The sequence below is a fragment of the Melanostigma gelatinosum genome (genome assembly GCF_949748355.1).
Source record: "Melanostigma gelatinosum genome assembly, chromosome: 1".
NCBI classification, from domain to species: domain Eukaryota; kingdom Metazoa; phylum Chordata; class Actinopteri; order Perciformes; family Zoarcidae; genus Melanostigma; species Melanostigma gelatinosum.
Window position 1 is genome coordinate 16,119,161 of NC_136634.1, and position 19,180 is coordinate 16,138,340.

Consider the following 19,180-nt stretch of genomic DNA (forward strand, 5'->3'; position numbering starts at 1 on the left):
AGAAGAGTCAATACTGTGCATATGCAGTTTTTTTTCTTTCTTTGTGATTTGATAAACATGAAATGTCACTGCAAAACTAGCTTTTTCTCAATCATAACCATTTTTTGTGCTCTCTAAATCTTTGCAAATCTTTCAGTTTTATCACAGACCACACTCAGTCATCTGACAGCATCTCTGCTCAGCCAGACAAACCCCTTTCTTCCAGTTATCGCCTCCTCATTGAATATAAATGTGTTATTACTTGGTGAGCCGCGCTCATAATCCAACCGCTGTAGTGTGCGAGTATTTATCTGTGTGCACAACTTCACCAGCTGCTGGGAAGAGATAAAGTAACTTCACGGATGAACCTGGGATCAGGTCAAATGCAGAAATTGAAACAGCTGCTTAAGAAGGCAGAACCAATGTGTAAGCTGCCATCAGAGCACATACAGAAACACATGGTAAGATGGCAGGAAGTGAACACAAATGTGTGCTTAATACACGATGGGAAGTTTTTCTTTTATAGCACTCTTGCATGAGCGGGCCGGCTGTTACCCCAGCAACAAGCTAACAGGAAAACAGTGATACATTGCTGGAAGCTAGCTGATAACCACGTGTGATTTTTCTGTAGATCGGTTGTCTCATGGTCTTGTGCTACCATACCGACTAGTGTAATGAGAGGATTGGGTTGGAACAAAGCCTCCTTGTGTCATTGCTATGTAATATCCTTCAGGCCTAATATTTGGGATGAAGTAGACTATTCTATCCTTGTTTTTCTGCTCTGAAATTCCCTTGGTCGATACTGTTTTTATGGTGACATAATGTTCCTTTATTAGAGCTTGCTGCTACATCGTATTTTGCTATCGGCTTGATGACTGTTTAGCGAAGCAGTTGAACAATACTCTTTCATTATCAGCACAGCAAATGCAGCAAAACTGATTCTGACATTTCCTTGGCTTACCTGTCACCGTCTGACATTTACTGCTGCCGGCCAATCTTGTTATGTGTAACAGCTGGATAAGAGAGCCACCGAACAGAAGGAATGAGATTTGTTCCCGCCGAGGTTTTGATTAACTGTGCGCGGGGGTCTTGAAGATAGTGCGGGGGCTCGCGCTGGCGTGTAGGTCAGATTCATGGACACGCAGCATGGTGCAGAGAGAGATGGAGGCAGTTGCTATGGAGACCAAAGTGGGCGAGTGCGCACTTCTGTTGCGCTGATATTTGGATGTCCTTCAGATACATCGTCTGACGAAGGTGTCGGGTCCATGTTTGAAGGGTTACGACGATACATTCAATGAGAGATGTTGGAAGCAGAAAAAAACCAACACAGGCTGGGGTTGTGTGGTGCAGTCACCCAGTCGGCACCCCACCCTTTCCCTAAGCCTCCACCCAACCCCTTCCAGTCCGCATGGGCAGTAAAGCTTGGAGCCATTTATGTATTAACAGTCCTACAGCTTTTAATGAAATCAAACAAATGTTGAAGGACTTTCTCTATAAGGTAGTGATGAATAATTTCCTCACTTATAAAAGGAAGTTGACGGTTGTATCATCTAATTAACTATTTTAGTCTAATTTGCCTCTCGGGAGTCCCTCCCTGTCTCTTTTTTAGTCTCACACACACCCACAGACACACAGAGAGAGACACATATTTCCCTGTGTGAACAGGCTTTGTGAATGATCACCAGGGTGGGTGAGAGGCTTGCTCTCATCCGCATTATCCCACGCTCAAGTTTGTTCAACGATTGTTGACAGGATTTCCTCTGGTCTCCCCGTTTTTCCCGTACTACCAGCACTTCTCTATTCAGTCGTCTTTTAACTGGGTTACAAACTTCGCTCGCAAGCCTGCTGTAAAATGACCACCTCGCATTTCCACTTCCTCCTTCTGTCTCAGTTCCACTACATTTAGACCTGTATGTCATTTCTTAGTAATGCCTCTTTTTCCGACTTAAGGCATCCTGTTTCAGTGGTATGAAAGAAAGCACATGAAAAGTAACCAGAAACTGATTGGTGTCCACAAGCATTTCACCTGTAAGACGACTGTGGTGTGTCGTCCACGTGCTGACTGAGAGTCATGCCCAGATGGGGGATGACACAAGACATTCCACATGGCCATACAGTACTCTGTGACACTCACTGTCCAAACACGCCGGCTTGGCTGTCCCAGCACCCACACACAAGCAAGGCCCTTGCTTTGTTGTTGTTGCGCAAAGCCCGGCCTTTTCGAAGCGGTCCAGTCATGCCCCCGTGATGCCCGGGTAGCTCATTCAGCCATGAGACAAAGCAGGGTGTGGCAGAGCTCATCTATCGGCCAAAGATACACAACCAGGGCACACTCCTGACGACCTCCCTCACCTCCCCAGAGACCCCTAGATTAGGGGGCAATAGACTTTCAGTAGTTACAGGAAGTTGTCAGAAACATCTGTCTGATGAATTCCAAGAGATCACATGTTCTTCCCTAGATGGATCAGATTAAGGTTGAAATGTAACTGCGCACCATGTAGTTCTCATCATTACTCCACATCTGTGCAAATGCTCATATTCACTGGATGTTTAGACAGCGAATGATTCATTTCATCTCGCTGCTCTGTACGTATATGGACATCTTGCCTTCTCTTCTTGTCGCAAGTGACTGCGCTGGTTGGAGGGAAAAATACACGTTACCAAACAGGAATGCTGAGGAGTTGCCATCAGTTGGCCTTTACCACAAGGATTCCCAACCACAGGGGCGTCTGGAGAGAGCGTGTGTGTCCTCACTGGATAAATATCGTGGACTTTTATTTTTCTTTGCTGGATGTGTATTGGCTGACTCAGCAGTCAGGTCATTCATTTAGGCTTCAGTCATGCCCAGTATACAGCTGTTCACCTCCTGTGTTTTTCTTTTTTGTGCTGCTGTGACGTCATACAGCAAAGATAACCAGATAATAACCCTGGAACCTTGGTTTACATTTTTACTTCTTTCAAAGCCACTTCCCACTTAAATGAGACGTATGATTAGTCACTCGGTCACCTTCATGTTCACACAAACACTTAAACACGGCGAGTTCAAGTTTATTTTACCTCCATAGACTGACAGTGATTGAGAGTTTTATGCATTCCTACGTGCTCAAGTGTTGACCGTAATACTTTTCAGTACTTATTCAGTCTACCTTACACGGGACAGTGTGTATGTTCAGCTTTGGATTTATCAATCACAGCAAATGTTACACATTCACCCAACTGTTCATTGAAGGAGTAAACCGTCTTTGCAGATTATCTCAATGATGTTTCTCCAGAGAGAGGAACTAGGACAGACACTGAGAGGGAAACGATGTCAAGCTGGGTAATCAATAATTTGTCTTAACAGTCTCAGTTTCATTCTCTGTTTCTGTCTCTGTCTTGCATGCTCTACTTTTCATTATCCCATCTGTCTAGATTTCATATTGCAGAAAACATATTTGTCAATCCAGGCAAGGCAAACGTTATTTATGTAGCACACACAAAAAATTCAATGTAGTTTACATTTTTTTTTTAAAGAAAGCAAATACAACCTTTACATGGGGTTTCTTTTATGATGTAAACACATTTGTTTCTTTGCTTTTATTGCTTCAGATGAACTACTAACAAGTTTCACGATGGCAACAGCTAAAACAGGAAGTGACTTGTAGCTGTGGCGTAGGAAGTGCGAATCTTTCTGATACTCTGTTCTCATTTAGACTTTGACTCTTTGGTGGAATCATGGGTGGGTGTGAAGTCAGTCATCAGAAAAGACAATCATGTCTGAATCTGTGTTTGAAATCAAGCCAACAGTCAGTGTGAAATTAGTCATTCTTTTTCTGGAAAACATCTCCAATTAAATTGCAGTCTCTGTGAAATGGATCTCTTCCATTGCCACTTGTGAAACAACTTGACCTTTTGCTCTGATCGGCGGTTTGTTCCCAAACCGCAAGTGAGTAAAGGCTAAAGGACGTTGCATCACCCTCGTGTGTCATTTCTGGTTTCAAAAAGCCAAGATGGCGACTTCCAAAAAATGTGCATCATTAAACGCAGATGGTGAACATATATGGTAAACACACACCTGCTTAAGATCAACATGTTAGCTTTAGCTACAGCCTTATAGGTAGCATGCTGTAGACTCTTAGTCTTGTTTATTTCAACTTTTTGTGTTTCACAGCTGAAGCTTGTGAAAGGTTCATACACATGTAGGCCTATTTTAAATCTGCCATCTTTGTTCATAGGATTTTTAGTTGTTTTACCCCAAACAGCCCCATTTGTCCTATCCTCATATAGGATAAATGAGCTGGAAATGCTGTGATTTAAGTGCCATAAGTTGCTGAGTGTAATAATAACTGTGTTCACCTTAAAGGCAGCAGGTCGCTGTTCATATAAGGGCTGTCCCCATGACGACCACATTACTGGCCATGCTGAGCCAGAATAAATGATTGATGGATGGATGTTGAGGAAGTCAGGAAATTACAGACGAGCACACACATTCTTATCACAGTTGTTTATTCGAGATATTGCAAGATATGGTGCTTGCTTTTGCTTCTTAACAATGTTTCCCCTGATGAATTTATGTATGTCAGCCAAGCAGTGCAGTGAGATAGATGGAGGTAAAAACAGATGTTAGACAGAGAAATGTGTGCAACATTTTCTATCAATTTTTCGGTTCTATAAAAACCTGGAGGATAAGGTGTGTCTCTGTGAAATGGATGTGACCTCTTTCAATTGGTGGCGCAGGATCACACTGACACATACAGCAAAAAAAAGAAAGACAGAGAGCGTGAGCAAGGGAGCAGAGACAAGGAAATCGGATGAATTGAAAATGGAGTGAGAACTGAACAAAAGACCAGATGGGCTCTCAGAAACTGTTGCTGTCAGGGACATGAAAAGAGGAAGAGGGGGAGAGAGCAGGACATCGGGAGGGAGGGAGGGAGGATAAGCAGCCAGAGAGAGGGAGAGATCACCTTCTTCTTTAACCATTAATATATGTAGAGACAGGAAGAGGGTGAGAGAATGAGAAAGCGAGGCTGAGGCAGGGCGGGAAGGGGAGGTGGGGCAAGTGTGGAAGAGGCAGAAGGGTGTGTGCTCACATGAACCACTCTTGCCCTTCTGCATGTGTGCCACTAGTCAGAGTCTTTCGGTCAAAGAATAGAAAAGTTAGGGCAAAGTCTGAGTCAGCTCCAGCAGCTACTACACACTCACAGCAACTCCCTGCACAGTGACAGGTTTCTTCTCTCTCGCTTTTTTTTGACTGCTCCCTCTCTCACTCATTCACTCTCTCTCTCTCTCTCTCTCTCTCTCTCTCTCTCTCTCTCTCTCTCTCTCTCTCTCTCTCTCTCTCTCTCTCTCTCTCTCTCTCTTCACACACAAAAACACACCACAACCACAACCACCACCACCCTTCACTTCTGGCAGAGGGAAGACAGGACCACAGGAGAACTGTTACACACCTTTACTCGCAGCTACTCACCCAGCCATCGACAGACGCTTTGCCCAGGATGTGGATGCTTGTCTTGGGGGTGACCTTTGGATTATTGGCCTCCTCCTGGTCGGAACAACTTCAAGGTGAGGGGACTGTGCCTTCGCCCAGGGGACGGCTCTTTGTTTAGGGATATATTTATTTGTATATATTTTCTTTTGACCTTATCTTGTCTAAATTGTGCCTGGCTGACTGGCTGGCAACAGTCCTTTGTCTTCAGATTGTTAGGACCAGACTGTGGTTTTTTCCCTTCTTGAGCCTTGTTGAGAATGATGAGTGAACGTTCATGTGAAGAGAAGACGGTGAAAGAAAGAGGCTGTGCTCTGCTGCTGCTGCTTATAGAACGGTTGAGTGGATGCCGGCAAGAGAGCGCGTGCTACACCAGCGCAGACATGCTTACGTCTGGCAGTCTGAGACTCCTGACAGACACAAAGGAGACAGGCGCTCTTGCTCACTCTCTGTCTCACACACAGTCACAGGCTGGGAAGTGAACCTTATTCATCAGGGTTTTGGATGATCAGTGTACCTTTCACAAGCTTTTTCAAGAAGAAGCAGAAATGCATTTTTCCTTCTCTGATGTGCTGATACAGCTGGAGTCTGTGTTGCCACGCTTAATGCTTTATTCTCTGACACAAAGGATGTTCAGCAATCGCTGGAGCTTTTCCCCTCTAAGTCTCCCTCGTTTCTCTTTGTCTCTCACTCATGTGCTCTCTGGGTTTTGATTGGATTTGTTGCTCGGTGCAATATATCTCTGGAGGCGAAATTGGTCGTGAATGTAACAGGTCTGGGTTTGTCTGGCTTGTTCAATGAGGAAGTGGTGGTGGAGTTGTTCACAAAGAGTCCCTGTGGCACTGCGCCAAAGAACAATCAGCATCAAGCTATAAATTTGACCACCATTTAAAGGCAAATAAGAAACTGCCTAAACAGCTATAGTATGTGTACTGTATGTGGGAAGAGGAAAGGGGATGGGGCCACTTCCAGCCCCCCTCCTTCCAGAGGAGTTGTGAGCTTTTGTGTGTGTACTTGTGTATGTATCTCTATGTTTGAGTGTTGAGAGTAATTGGTGTCTGAGGGGTCCATGGGCAGTTAGATCCCATCCTGGTGCAGACGTTGTCTTTGAACCTTAAACCTGTAGCTTTTGCTTGAACCACATCATTAAGAGCAGTAGGCCTACTCATGGCTGGCCAGATATCCAAGATGATATTTGTGGAGTTATTTACAATACTGCCTATATGCTCACCTATATGCTACATCTGAGCATGTATGATTTGACGAAAATTGTGTGGAAAGAAAATGTATTTGACGGTGACACTGTTTTTCCCAATAGTTGATTAAATTCATTTCATGCCTTGAAATTCATACATAACTGTTTGACCTCTGCAAGGAGCGTAATAACAACACATTTAGGATGGTTCAAATGTATGACTGACTCCAATAAGACAGTTGATCAAGCTTTACTTCATATTATCTCACTGGGAAAAAAAGGCCAAAACAAACAATAAATACAAGTTATTTTGCTTGTAATAAAAAAAGAAATTTGCCGATGGAACAAGTACAAGTTTTCTTTGCAATATTTCTTGAAGTAAGATACAATATATAAGCCTTTCAAGATAAAAAAGAGTTCTTTAAATTACCAAAGGTCATTTGGAGCTAAATTTCACTCGTACTATGAAGTGCTGATCAGTAATACACACAATAAGTAATTCTTCACTTAACAAGATATTCGATATGCATTGCCTAAAAACTAGTCCATACATCTCATTGAAATGTTACTTGTTAGGTGATAGTGTCTCATATTAAGTGTTTGAGATATGATATCTCATTACACAAATATATGTGTATATGGGATATATATACATATATATATATATATATATATATATATATATATATATATATATATATATATATATATATATATATATATGTATATATATATGTATATATATATGTATATACATATAGATATATATATATGTATATATATATGTATATATATATGTATATACATATAGATATATATATATACATATATATATATATATATATATGTATATATATATATATATGTATATACATATATATATATATATATATATATATGTATATCAATGGGACATATATATATATATATATGTATATATATATGTATATACATATATATATATATGTATATACATATATATATATTAGGGGTGTAACGGTTCACAAAATTCACGGTTGGGTTCGGTACGATACAGTGGAGCCACGGTTCGGTACGTTTCGGTACAGTAGAAAACTATAAATGCCAGAGAAATGTACTTGATTTTAAAATATATGTATTCATTACAACTAACATCATGAAGTTATTCTTTGACTTTGAACAATGATGGAACTATACCTGAGTGACCCATCTTCTGGGGTGTCTTCTGAGCAACACATGAGCATAAAAAAAAAAAACTGCTCCTTAATGTTATGTATTAATGTAGAGTATTGTTACTTACATCTTGCTTACAGCTTGTATTGTTACTTACATCTTGCAAAAGAGATTTTTAATCTCAATGGGACGACCTGGTTGAATAAATGTTTAAAAAAAAAAACGTATTCAAACGTATTGGGTTCGTCATGCGTACCGAACGGTTCAATACGAATACGCGTACTGTTACACCCCTAATATATATATATATTTGCACTACTGCAATTAACATGATAATTGTCAATTTCTTGGCTCAAACACCAAGATATTCAATAGTGATGATCTGATGATCAGAATGACAACATATGTAAAGCTTTCAACACAACTAAAACTCTCAGTAACTTCATGTGATGAGTGAGCTTCGTGCTCTGGTATCTTTTGAGTGTATGGTGGCTCTAAGTCGTGCTTCCTCTATGCACTTGATTAGTCTCCCTCTCTTCCTTTCTCTCACACAAACACACACACACAAACTCGTTGGCATGCCAACCTGACCACTGGACTTCCTGCAAATGCGACCGTATTTGCCTCCTTGGCGTAACAACCCTTCCTGCATGCACCCGTGTCATGTTTCAAGGTGAGGGGTGGTCAGGGGGCCTGTGGACTGGGACCGGGCCCTGACAAAGAGGGCTTGTGCCTGTACAGGTCTGAGCACCATCTCCCGCCACCTGAGACTCTCAGGCACGTGTTTTCCTTCTCTACCAATGTACCCTCCTCTGCAAAGAAACCACCCTGAAGCAGAATGGCCCCGCACCAATATCTTACATAACTCCTCTCCTCTTTTCATTTTCATTTCTTTACCCAGTGCCTTTGACACTGATTGAACTGGTCTTAAATGTTGCGGGGGTCCTCATAGTCTAGGTTTCTTCCATCTCTTTGAGTGCTGTTAAAACTACTGATTACTTTTTAAAACCACACTTCCCCTGTATGCCCTCCTCATATAGCCCACACTAAAGTCTTTGTGTCCAAAGGAAAACTGCTCAAAAAGAGCAGGGATTTCCAAACTCACTGTATCAACAGGCAGAGTGGCAGATTATACTGATTTGATTTTAAGTACAAAAAGCATGTTGACACATAATAATAATACGAACAAAAGCAGACAATGAAATACTTCGCCAGGAATGTTTTGAAATGTGTCATATCCTATAAATGCTTCTTTATTTTCAATGTTGGAGGACTAACTTCGTATCACAGATCATCTATATGGATTCATTGAAACCTTCTATGCTACTAAGAAGCAAAAGAAAATAAGTGAAGCTGCCTTCTCTATTTCATAGGAAGCTGCTTTCAAAAGTGTACATAGCAGATGGAGGTCGAGGGAGACAGAAGGTGAGAAAGAAAGAAAATCATATGGCGAGAGTCCTTCTTGTCACCTTCAGGAAATGTTGGTCATGTATTGGGCCGTGTGTGTGTGTGTGTGTGTGTGTGTGTGTGTGTGTGTGTCCGCGTGTCTGCACGGCCACAAACATTTGTGCACCATGTCTCGTGTTTCACCTGTCCCGTTGACCCGTTGGACTTTTGTTGTGACCAGTGGAGGGAAAAACATATCTGCTGACACAGCAACTTCATTCAAGTGTGATAATGCAGGACACTGGAGCATTGTGGGGGTGATGGTCCCTCTCTGAACTCGCTGATGAACTGTGGCTAAAAGGATGTTACAGTAGTAGTGGAACGTATAGGCTTCACAGTACACTGTTTGTTCTCGCATGGGATTCGTGTACGGTGTTATGAGAAACTTCGGTGAGAACATTTTCAGTAAGGTGTATCTGAGAAATACAAGAAAAATGCAGATAAGGGGATAGCCGCTGTTTGCTATCTATTAATCTTGACATCAAGAAACTGAGCACACAGGCTCTCTTGCTGTGCTCCATGCTGTGTCAGGGCTCTACAAAGGAAATTATCAGCCAAAGTGTGTGTGTGCGCGCATCTGTGTTCTGCCTTTTGTGTTTGAGCATCTGCATGCAGGGGGTAATTTGTACTTTATTGCTGGCATGGAAAAGACAAACAGAGAGAAAGTGAAGCGAGAGTGGAGAGTCCGGCTTGTCTATTACTTCTCGAGCAGCTGGAGGTTTTGGCGAGACGTTGTGTTAAAGCTCTCTTTCTCTCAGGTTCTGTACACTCAGATTTGCAGTATCCTTGGTTTCAACTCTATTAGGTGACAATGGAGCCTTTAGAAGAGTCAGTGCCTTGGCATAGCTGGCTTCTCATAAAGACACCCATGACTGTTCCCTCTGCATACTAATGTCTGTGCCTGAGATTCATGTCAGCACCCCTTTTCAGCTCACTGATGGTAAGCTGTGCTCCCTTTGATCCCCTGGGCAGGTTTGCAAGGCCAGGACAGTTGTCTTGTTTTTCGTCCCTTTTCTTGCAGGGTCACTGTGCCATGTGGCAGCATGTGTTGAGGTACTTGTTGTGTGTGTAGGTGTGTGTGTGTGCGTGCGTGCGTGCGTGCGTGCGTGTGTGTAGGAGAATGAAGTAAGGGAAAGAGAGAAGCAACTGAAAGAGCCACAAACGGCAAAGAGCTTAACTTCCTGCTGTTGCTAGTGCTCTGTTTACTCATAACAGCCAGTGGAAAAGGGGAGGGGGAAGGGGGGGGGGCACTTTTTTCGATCACATCTTGTCTTTTAGAAGTCTGCTTTAAACACGCCCACAATATAACATCATAATTTCGTAAAAGCTTTACTTTAAAGTTCTTGCATTTTCAATGCACGAGTCAAATTGAGAATGCAGCCAGAAAATCTGTACAGTTGGTGGTTGACCAGTGCCCCTCCCTCTTTGCTGAGGCTATAGCTGAACAATTAACACTGTGGAGCATGTGATAACAATGTGAGCTCTTGCCGTTCAAAGTCAAGCAATCTAATACAGCAACAACAACAGCAACGCAAACCCCTGAGTTGATTTCATTTCTCTCTGAAGCAGTCTCAATCAAGCTTCACAGATGTAGTATAGATAGGTACAATCACATTATGTTGTGCAGGCATTTTAATTGGTCTAAAAGTTATGATATTGTGAGGGAGCAGGTTTTACAAGTTTTAAGAATTCTAAGTTTCTTTAACTGTGAAAAGAGAAGAAACATTACTATATTTTGATTCAGTGCCCCAGCATTATTTATTCTTCTAATTTGGGATCCATATTTTCAGTTTTCCGCTGAAACTGTGAGCGACAAACTCCAGACTAGAAAACATATGGCTCTATATTTTTTGGTATGAATCTTGTGGAGTAATAACTAATTTCTTACACATTCTTGCTAAAATGTATATACCTGCTGGCTGTGTATTTGCGCTCCAAGTGACTTGTGAATCTTTAATACATCCAGTCAGTGGAAGTTGTTTGCTGTAATTAGTTGGCATTGTATTTGCTTTATTTGTTCAAATACTTTGAAGCGGGTGTGGATGCAGATTGTCCTGTTTGCCAGGCTTCTCTGCATGAATCTCACGAGAAACATTGCTATCCATATATGTGTGGTATTTTCTTGTGCAAGTCTGGTGTTGTTGCTGGGTGACTTCGCGTTAGATATCTTTCACATCCTGTGCAGCCGTCACCATGGTAGCACATTTAAACAAGCACCAAACAGACAAATAGATATGTGCAGATATTGGTTTCTTCTCTGCATGAACTGCATGGATTCCAATAAATCTTCACATGACATCTGGTGTTTGTGGTAAAGGATCCTACTTTTGCTTTTGCTCATGCAAATTAGTCTCGCGTTTTAACGATACAGGATACGATACCCACTGAATCTATTTTTATTTTGAGAGTATTGACAATCTTGCGGCTTTTCAGTTCTTTAATTGCTATCTGATAAGCCTCAATATTAGTTTCCTGACATCTTATGCTATTGTACATAACGCTTTTTAAAATAGCCTTCAGTAGACTTCAACAGCAATTCTCGCGCACTAAACTGTTTTTTTCTGGGAGCGGGAGCCATGTAAACATCGCAAGGCAAAGTCACGGGTACATATTCAGTGTAAGGTGTGTGTGTCCCATCTCGTGAGACTCTTCCCAGGTGGTGTCTCTCTCTTTCATTTTCAATGCAAATGATCACCTGCTCACATCAGAAAAATCCCCGGGTGTTGTGAAACTCTAAAATGTATTTCTTTGTAATGGACATATGGATATTGGAAAGTGATCTACATGTTTACACACATACCCATGCTGCCCAGTTTGCATTTTTGTTTTCATTTCACTGTAGGAAAGTCATTTCCCTGAGGTTTCTCCTTTAGTCAAGCAAACGTAAGCAAATAGGCTCAGCATCCCACGAGAGACAAACATTGCACCACTGTCAGTGCAACGTATAATGGAATTTTGTTTGGGCTAAACCTTTTGAGCATAGTGAAGTTTTGTCTTGTTATAGCATGATTGATTATTTATTTACAAGACATCGAGCATATGTTTGTGTGCGTACCGTTGTCTAACCTTCCTTGTCTTTAAGCGCTATGTGTACTCCGCTTTGCACGCTTTGTTTTGAACAAAAATGACTGAGCAGGACCTGGTGGCTGAACACTGTAGATGAATATGCTGCCTGTCTCAAGACTCTTCTGTGCTTCTCTCCCAGAGAACTCATCTGAACAAGTCAGTCGTCTCATGACTCGACGCTTCAATAGTGACGCAAAAGACACTGCACATGTAGGCCACAGATCAAGATTGTACCTACCATACATTTAAAGCATTCATGCGCACCATCACAGTGTCAGGATGCAATAACTGAATCTTCTGAATGGACAACATGGTAGTTGAATTGAGTGACTGGTTTTCTCTGTCAGGAAATCACGTGTGAATCTGGATCTGGATCTTCACTGTAGTTTAAAACATGTCTTTATGCTATCTCACTATCTGGCTGTTAGAAATATGTTTTTAGCTATCGAAATTTGAAAACAAACAAAATGAGATGACATGTTTTACGTGTATTAAAAGGAACAATATCTCATCTCATCTCGAAGTATTGTATTGCCTTCGAGGCCATAGTCCTCTAAAATCAAAATTTCTGTCTGTGGTTCCTTGTTACTGGCTAGAAATTATTTTGAACATAACATTTCAAGTGTTACATTAAAAAAAGAACATGATAGACTCTGCGACACTGAACCTATATTTTTTCCTGCTCTTTCTCTACAGTGAATTCCCGCGGCTGCAGTTATGTCGGAGTATTTCTGGCTGAGGGAGCGAGACGTCACTCCCTGAACTTTGACATGGCTCAAAAGGTGTGTGAGCAGCAGCAGAGCACCATGGCGAGTGCAGAACAAGTCCAGGAGGCCTATGCTAAAAACATGGAAACGTGCAGGTGAAACCACAAGCCTTTGTCTAATAATTACCTTTATTGATTGCTGTGAGGAAGACTTTTTTATTTACTGAAGATCTTTTTTTTTAAATCATTGTAATGCTTGCTGAATAGAAAGTACAGTATTTAAGTTGTAAGACATGAAAGGAACACAGAATATTGACATTTATGGACCCCATTTTCTCAAGATCTTGCCATGAATGTAGCCCTCTCACATCTTTTAACGTTTCAACTTTTGGATTGCCTTCAGTTCAATCACAGGGAATACTTTGCTCATTATCAGACATCTGTTCAGCTCCACACCCTCCTCACTCTACCTGGCAGCCTCATCAGTCTAACTCCCTTCACCTGTTGACTCACCTGCCGCTGATCACTAATCAAGCCACTATAGACTCCTGCCTCTCAAACACACATTGCCAGATTGTTCTTTGCTGTTCAATGCCAGACTTTCCAGCGCTTTATCCCGAACTGATTTCCTGTTTTCCTGCCCGTCTCGCCTGACTCCCGATAAAGTCACCAGCCTTTTGCTCCTGATTTGGAATCATTCTGCCTGCTGTTTCTGCTGCTCTGCCAGAGACTTTTGATGTATCACTCTGTACCTGTTAAGTTTACAATAAAAGCCAACGCTTCCTGGAATCCTATGTGCTGCAGTTGGGTCCATACACAATCCGTTACATCATTATTAAAACTCACAATTGAACTTAAACTATAAATGCACTTGGTCTCCATTATTGCAATTCATCCAGATATTTAAAACCAGAAAGGAGAATCTAGAGGTCTTCCAGTTTGACAACATGGATACACCATGTTTGTCATGTGGTAGACATGCTGTCAACTTCCAATAAAAGAAACCACCATCTGCTCCCAAAGTTTTTCTCTACTCCTCTGAGCAATGTGAATTACCTTGGTTTTTATTGTGATGTAATGTGTTTAGACCTGGTATTCTCTATCAACAAATGTCTCAAAATATGTTACAAATTGTGTGAAATGTGTTTTCTAATAACAATATTGTTGTGTCCATTCAGAAACGCCTGGACCAGCAATATGAGCATTGCCATACTCAGACTCTTGCACCATGGAAACTGTGCAAACAACACGACAGGCTTCATTATTAATAAACGTGTAAAGCCTGACGAACTCTTTGATGCCTTGTGCTATGATGATGAAGGTGACTATGTCCACAGGAAATAGTTACACTTTATCAGTGCAGTCCACAATTGAACTGATACTCAAATGTACAGTCTGCATCGCATAGACTTGCTGTTATATGCCTTCGATATTTTTGGTAAAGTCTACTTCCTGTTCCCTATGTACCAGCTGGGCCCGAGATGAACTGTACGAAATCATTTTCAGCAAAGGTAAACTTAACCTCAGATGCACCAGGTTAGTACAATACACCCATTCACACTCAACTTACTCTCATACTTATAGTGCCCATTTGTCACCATTCATCAAAAGTTTAAGCACTGATATACGGTAAAGTGAAAGCAAAAATGATAGATTGAAGGCAGTGTAACTTGTTTATCATTAGACCAACTGAAATAATGTACGGGATGTCAACATCTAAAAACATGAACATGATATCATATTTGGCATCTGCCATGGAACTGACCGGAAAGAAATTTAGAAATTCAAACTTCTATTGCAGAAAGCACAAACCCTCCGCACTTGAACAACTTCAAGCAAAGAAAACCAAAAAAAAACCCATCATAAACACCATCTCGGTCTAGTTACCAAGTTATCTCGTCTTTTTAGTCAACACCATCATCCTCTCAGCTTCAAGCAATGTTACTTGAGGTGGGATTTACAGTCAACCTAAATTGGCTCCGGCTAAACGAAAAGACAGCTGTGTGAGGTTACTTATTATGAACCATAGACCATACATTAGCTGTGGTTGCGTTTTACGTGGCCTCATTGCAGGTTTTGAAGTTGTGTATTGTCCGACAGAGAAATATCGGAATTACAGATCGTGATTAAAACTATCATCTTTTACGTTTAAAAAAATTGATCATGGGGTAAAGCGCAGCAAGCAAGACGGTACTAAGTGTGTGCTGTAGATTTAAATAGCACCTGCAGCATGCAATGTCTTTAATGGCTCTCTCTGATTGTATGGTCTGACGAGAATTTGTTCAATTATTTGGCTTCACCTATAATACATGCTATAACACTGTATTGGGGTTATCTGAGTATAAGACAGTGATGAACTCAACTCAGCACGCACTTTCGTATGCATGTGGTTTGCATTGTAATAAATTATTGTGAAATTACTGTGGCATAACATTCATTGAAAAGTAAAAACAAGTTTAAATCCTACAAGAGAACGTTATCAGGCTTTACAACACTGCAATTATTATTCAGATAGACACCGCCATATTGCTAAGAAATGGTTAATGTTGTTCTAACATAAGTAATATATGATTAAATCTTTCCATGACCCTGTTTATTCTCCAATCAGCTGAATCCCCACCACCTTGGGCCCCAACATCAGCAGAGGGCCAGGAAGAGACCACTCCAAAAAACCGACCTGAGGATGCTTCTGGTAGTGAGGGTGGTGACCCGACGGTAGCCGCTGGGGAAGATGCTCTTGGGGATGTGATAAAAATTACCCCGTCAGCCGAACCAGACGCTGCCACGGAAGAAAACCCCTTCGGAGGGAGCGAGAACACCAGTGCGGGGTCCTCTTTCACCCCAAGAGAGATTGACCAGCCCACTGGATCTGGGATGGATACAACCCTCTCTGAGGAGGAGGAAGCCTCTCCAATGGCCCCTGTTGGAGAACCAGAGAAAACACAACCTCCTATTGACCATGAGCAACAGCCTGATGGAGAGGATGCCATAACAGAGCGTAAGAAAAAACACAAGCAAAACCAACACATAACTGCCACAAATCTAAGCACAAGTTGAGTTGGGTTCAACAAAGTATTGGGAGAATACAACACCTGAAATGTAATGCGTTCTTGTATAATAGTCATGCACAAAAAGCTCCTGGTGCTTGTAATGTTCAGTTTTAGTGGAGACTCTATCTGAGAGAATTAGTGCTGATTTAACTCTCTAGTAATACTTGGTTTGCATTATACTGTTTCCGACCTCTGCAAATTCAAAAATTGTTATCATAGAAAATGCAGATTCTTGAGTTCAATTCTATTCATAATGCACGGAAGCATTTCTAAAGAACAGCACTTCCTGGTATCAGATGTACGGGGTTTTGGGTGGACTGGAGTAACTTTAGGAACACATGACGCCCCCTTGTGTTAGGTTGAGCTGTGGAGTGGATTCATGACAAAGGCCTCAGTGATTCTGCTTCTATATGTCCGAAGGATGAATTACAAACGTCAACAGCGTATTTAACAAACGCATCAAATGCTTAAAAGTATTTAATAATGGCATTCATTTATATATAAATACATATATGTATCAAATGAGTTATCAGGAATATATATAACAATTTTATCCAGATAATTTAAAGGAAAAACAACTTAGTATGTAGCTCGCATGGTGCCACAAAACCTGCAGCCTCACAAAGGGATGAATATGCATTTTCAATTGAAGGCAATATAAAGTAAAGTACATTCTCTGTCCGTCATACAGCCACAAATGCATTTCAATATTCCATCTAGTTTTGTGTGTTTAGGTTCTTCTGAGTTCAATTTGTCAGTCAATATGTGAGACGATTTTAACGTTTACCTTTTGTTTTGTTGACACGCAGCTCCACAACAACGACCTAATGGCGAAGGGCGAAGGACGGAGAGCAGCGATTCATCGAGTGAGCAGCCACATGACTTTACATACATTGCTATCACCCTGAAGTCCACAGTGATGCAGTCCAATAAGATCATGTTGGGAAAAGTGCAGTCATATTTGCATCCAATCTTTATTTCTTACTGACCGCTTTAATATTGTTGACTCATGGCTTGTTATTTCTCCTTCCAGACTGGCTGGTTATCATTGGAGCGATTGTAGCCGTTGCTGCTATTCTTCTTGTGTGCGCAATTGTTGCTAAGAGAAAGAGGTATGATTTTGATTGCTATTCTTTTTTTTGCTCTTGCACTAATAGAGCTGTCATGTAACGTGTTTTGACACATTGCCCCCCTGTTTGCCTTTCTGTGCACACTAGTCAATAGTCACTTTTCAAATTATCACATGATTTGCTGCAGACTGGGGGATGGCAAAAAAAAAGGAAAAATCAATGATATATAATAAATAAGTGCGTCTCAATGTACTCTTGCAGCTGGTGCGGCAGACAGCAGACCCTGATGATCACGTCGAAAGACGGCGGCGAGGGAAACGGGGCTGCAGCATCAGCATCCAGCTCCCACGCCCAGGAGAGAGAGCAGGAAATGGTGTCCCTCATGAACAAGGAGAAGATCCAGGAGAACGGCAACACAGAGGAGTTCACCGTCATCACACTAGAGGAGTCGCCGGATAAAGAACAGCTGGCGTGAGAGAAGAGTGTAGAGGCAGGCAGAAAAGAGTACGTGAGGATAGGCAGGGTTAGAGAGAGGAGATTGAGAGGAGATTGTTCTGCTCTAGTGGCCAGCACTGGATGGACACTGAGCAAGGGTATATGTGTGTGTTACTTAGAAAGATTGTCTAACTGAGGTACAATGTTGTACTGGGTCTGCAGGATCTTTCAAACCAACATGTGCATCATTTTGTTTGTCTGGTATGCCAGGTTAGCTAGGACTGAATGGCAGTCAAAGAGCATGATGCATGGTGGGGAGTCGTGCATTGATGCAGCAGGGTGTGCGAATGTGTTTCGTGTCACTTCCGTGTGTTTGTGAGTTGTATGCTTTGTTGATGATGGGGCTGGATAGACATGGGTTTTAAAGGGAGGGGTGATGAGGGTCTAACTTTTTCATATAGTTGGTGGATCCCAAATTGGAGGGCCTTTCATTCTAAATGAGAAATGATGAGTCAATGATGACAACCGTTACATTTGAGATACTGCGGATTGAAAGAAATTTTTTTTTTTCTGCTAATTGTTGTAACTTTGTGTATATTTCAGACATTGCCTGTGGACTGGAGTTTTTTTTCCATTTTCAAGACAATTGGGGATGTCACGACCTTAACGTATGCAGCTTTGATTCCCTTTTTCTTGGTCTCTGTATATAATGTATGTGTTTTGGAAATGCCTTAGCAATAGCTGCCAGTGCTTTTTGTTGTTTGGTAGAAAGGGGCTTTGTATCCCCTTTTAAATAAAGATTTTAGGGTTATTTAATTCGAAGACGGTATCTCCGAAGTACACATTTGTGACTGAATTTTGCTATAGTCAGAGTGGAGTGAATATTGTATGAATCAACTTGATGTATAGCATCTAAAACTGTGCAATTGATGCACCACTGAAGTCAGTTATTATGGTATACATTAATATTGGGTTGGGAATAACGATGAATTCCCGAATGTTATAGGTAGCATAATAAAAAAATATGTATGCATACTATATACACAATGTGTACATTGATTAAGGCAAAAGAAAAAATAGGATAAATTCATCATATTTTGAGTGCAAAATTTATTCTCATTTGCGTCAAGTGAGTGACAGCGGCCTAGCTTTAGATGATAAACTACGCAGCACCTATGATAATGGGGAGCGTATGAGCTGTTAACACATAGCAATGTAAAGGGTTCTTCATACGAATGGGGCTGTGACGATGTTGTCCACGTGCTGGGGGGGGGGGGGGGGGGGCTGATGAATGAAGCTTGTGTGCTTGCCCATGCCCCAATGTGCCCGTCTTTTTACATTTCACACATGTAAACAAAATGCTGCCGTTTTTTACTGACCGTCTCATTGGTGAAATATATCATACATTGTGTCATCTCAATATTGTTCCCTGTGTGACAGCTAATTCTTTCTGGTTCAGTATGAAAATGCAGAATTACATACAGCGATTGCAAACTGATTTTTGTTTTGTTTCTGACTTCTTCTGTTTTCCCCCTGCTTTTGCGCTCACGATTCCTTTTGAGGAGAAGTGGCAAATGTACAAGTGCAGGCAGGTTTTATGACAAATTAACAAAA

The 19,180-nt window shown here is 41.4% G+C and overlaps 1 protein-coding gene across 1 annotated transcript; it reads left to right on the forward strand.

Annotated features, from left to right (window-relative positions):
- The first annotated feature begins 5,333 nt into the window (after window positions 1–5,333).
- Window positions 5,334–18,820, forward strand: cd44b (CD44 molecule (IN blood group) b). The gene is made up of 8 exons (XM_079267225.1): window positions 5,334–5,523; window positions 13,002–13,167; window positions 14,190–14,332; window positions 14,482–14,547; window positions 15,620–16,009; window positions 16,871–16,927; window positions 17,095–17,173; window positions 17,393–18,820. Exons 1-8 carry the CDS (start codon window positions 5,457–5,459, stop codon window positions 17,604–17,606), a joined length of 1,182 nt encoding a protein of 393 aa, XP_079123351.1. The 5' UTR covers window positions 5,334–5,456; the 3' UTR covers window positions 17,607–18,820.
- Window positions 18,821–19,180: the final 360 nt, after the last annotated feature.

What these genes read in the sequence shown, in the direction of transcription:
- cd44b (XM_079267225.1), top strand. Translation starts at nt 5,457, where the DNA reads ATGTGGATGCTTGTCTTGGGGGTGACCTTTGGATTATTGGCCTCCTCC. An exon ending in AGAGGATGCCATAACAGAGC is followed by an intron (nt 16,010 to 16,870) that starts GTAAGAAAAAAC and finishes GTTGACACGCAG; the next exon opens with CTCCACAACAACGACCTAAT. An exon ending in ATTGTTGCTAAGAGAAAGAG is followed by an intron (nt 17,174 to 17,392) that starts GTATGATTTTGA and finishes GTACTCTTGCAG; the next exon opens with CTGGTGCGGCAGACAGCAGA.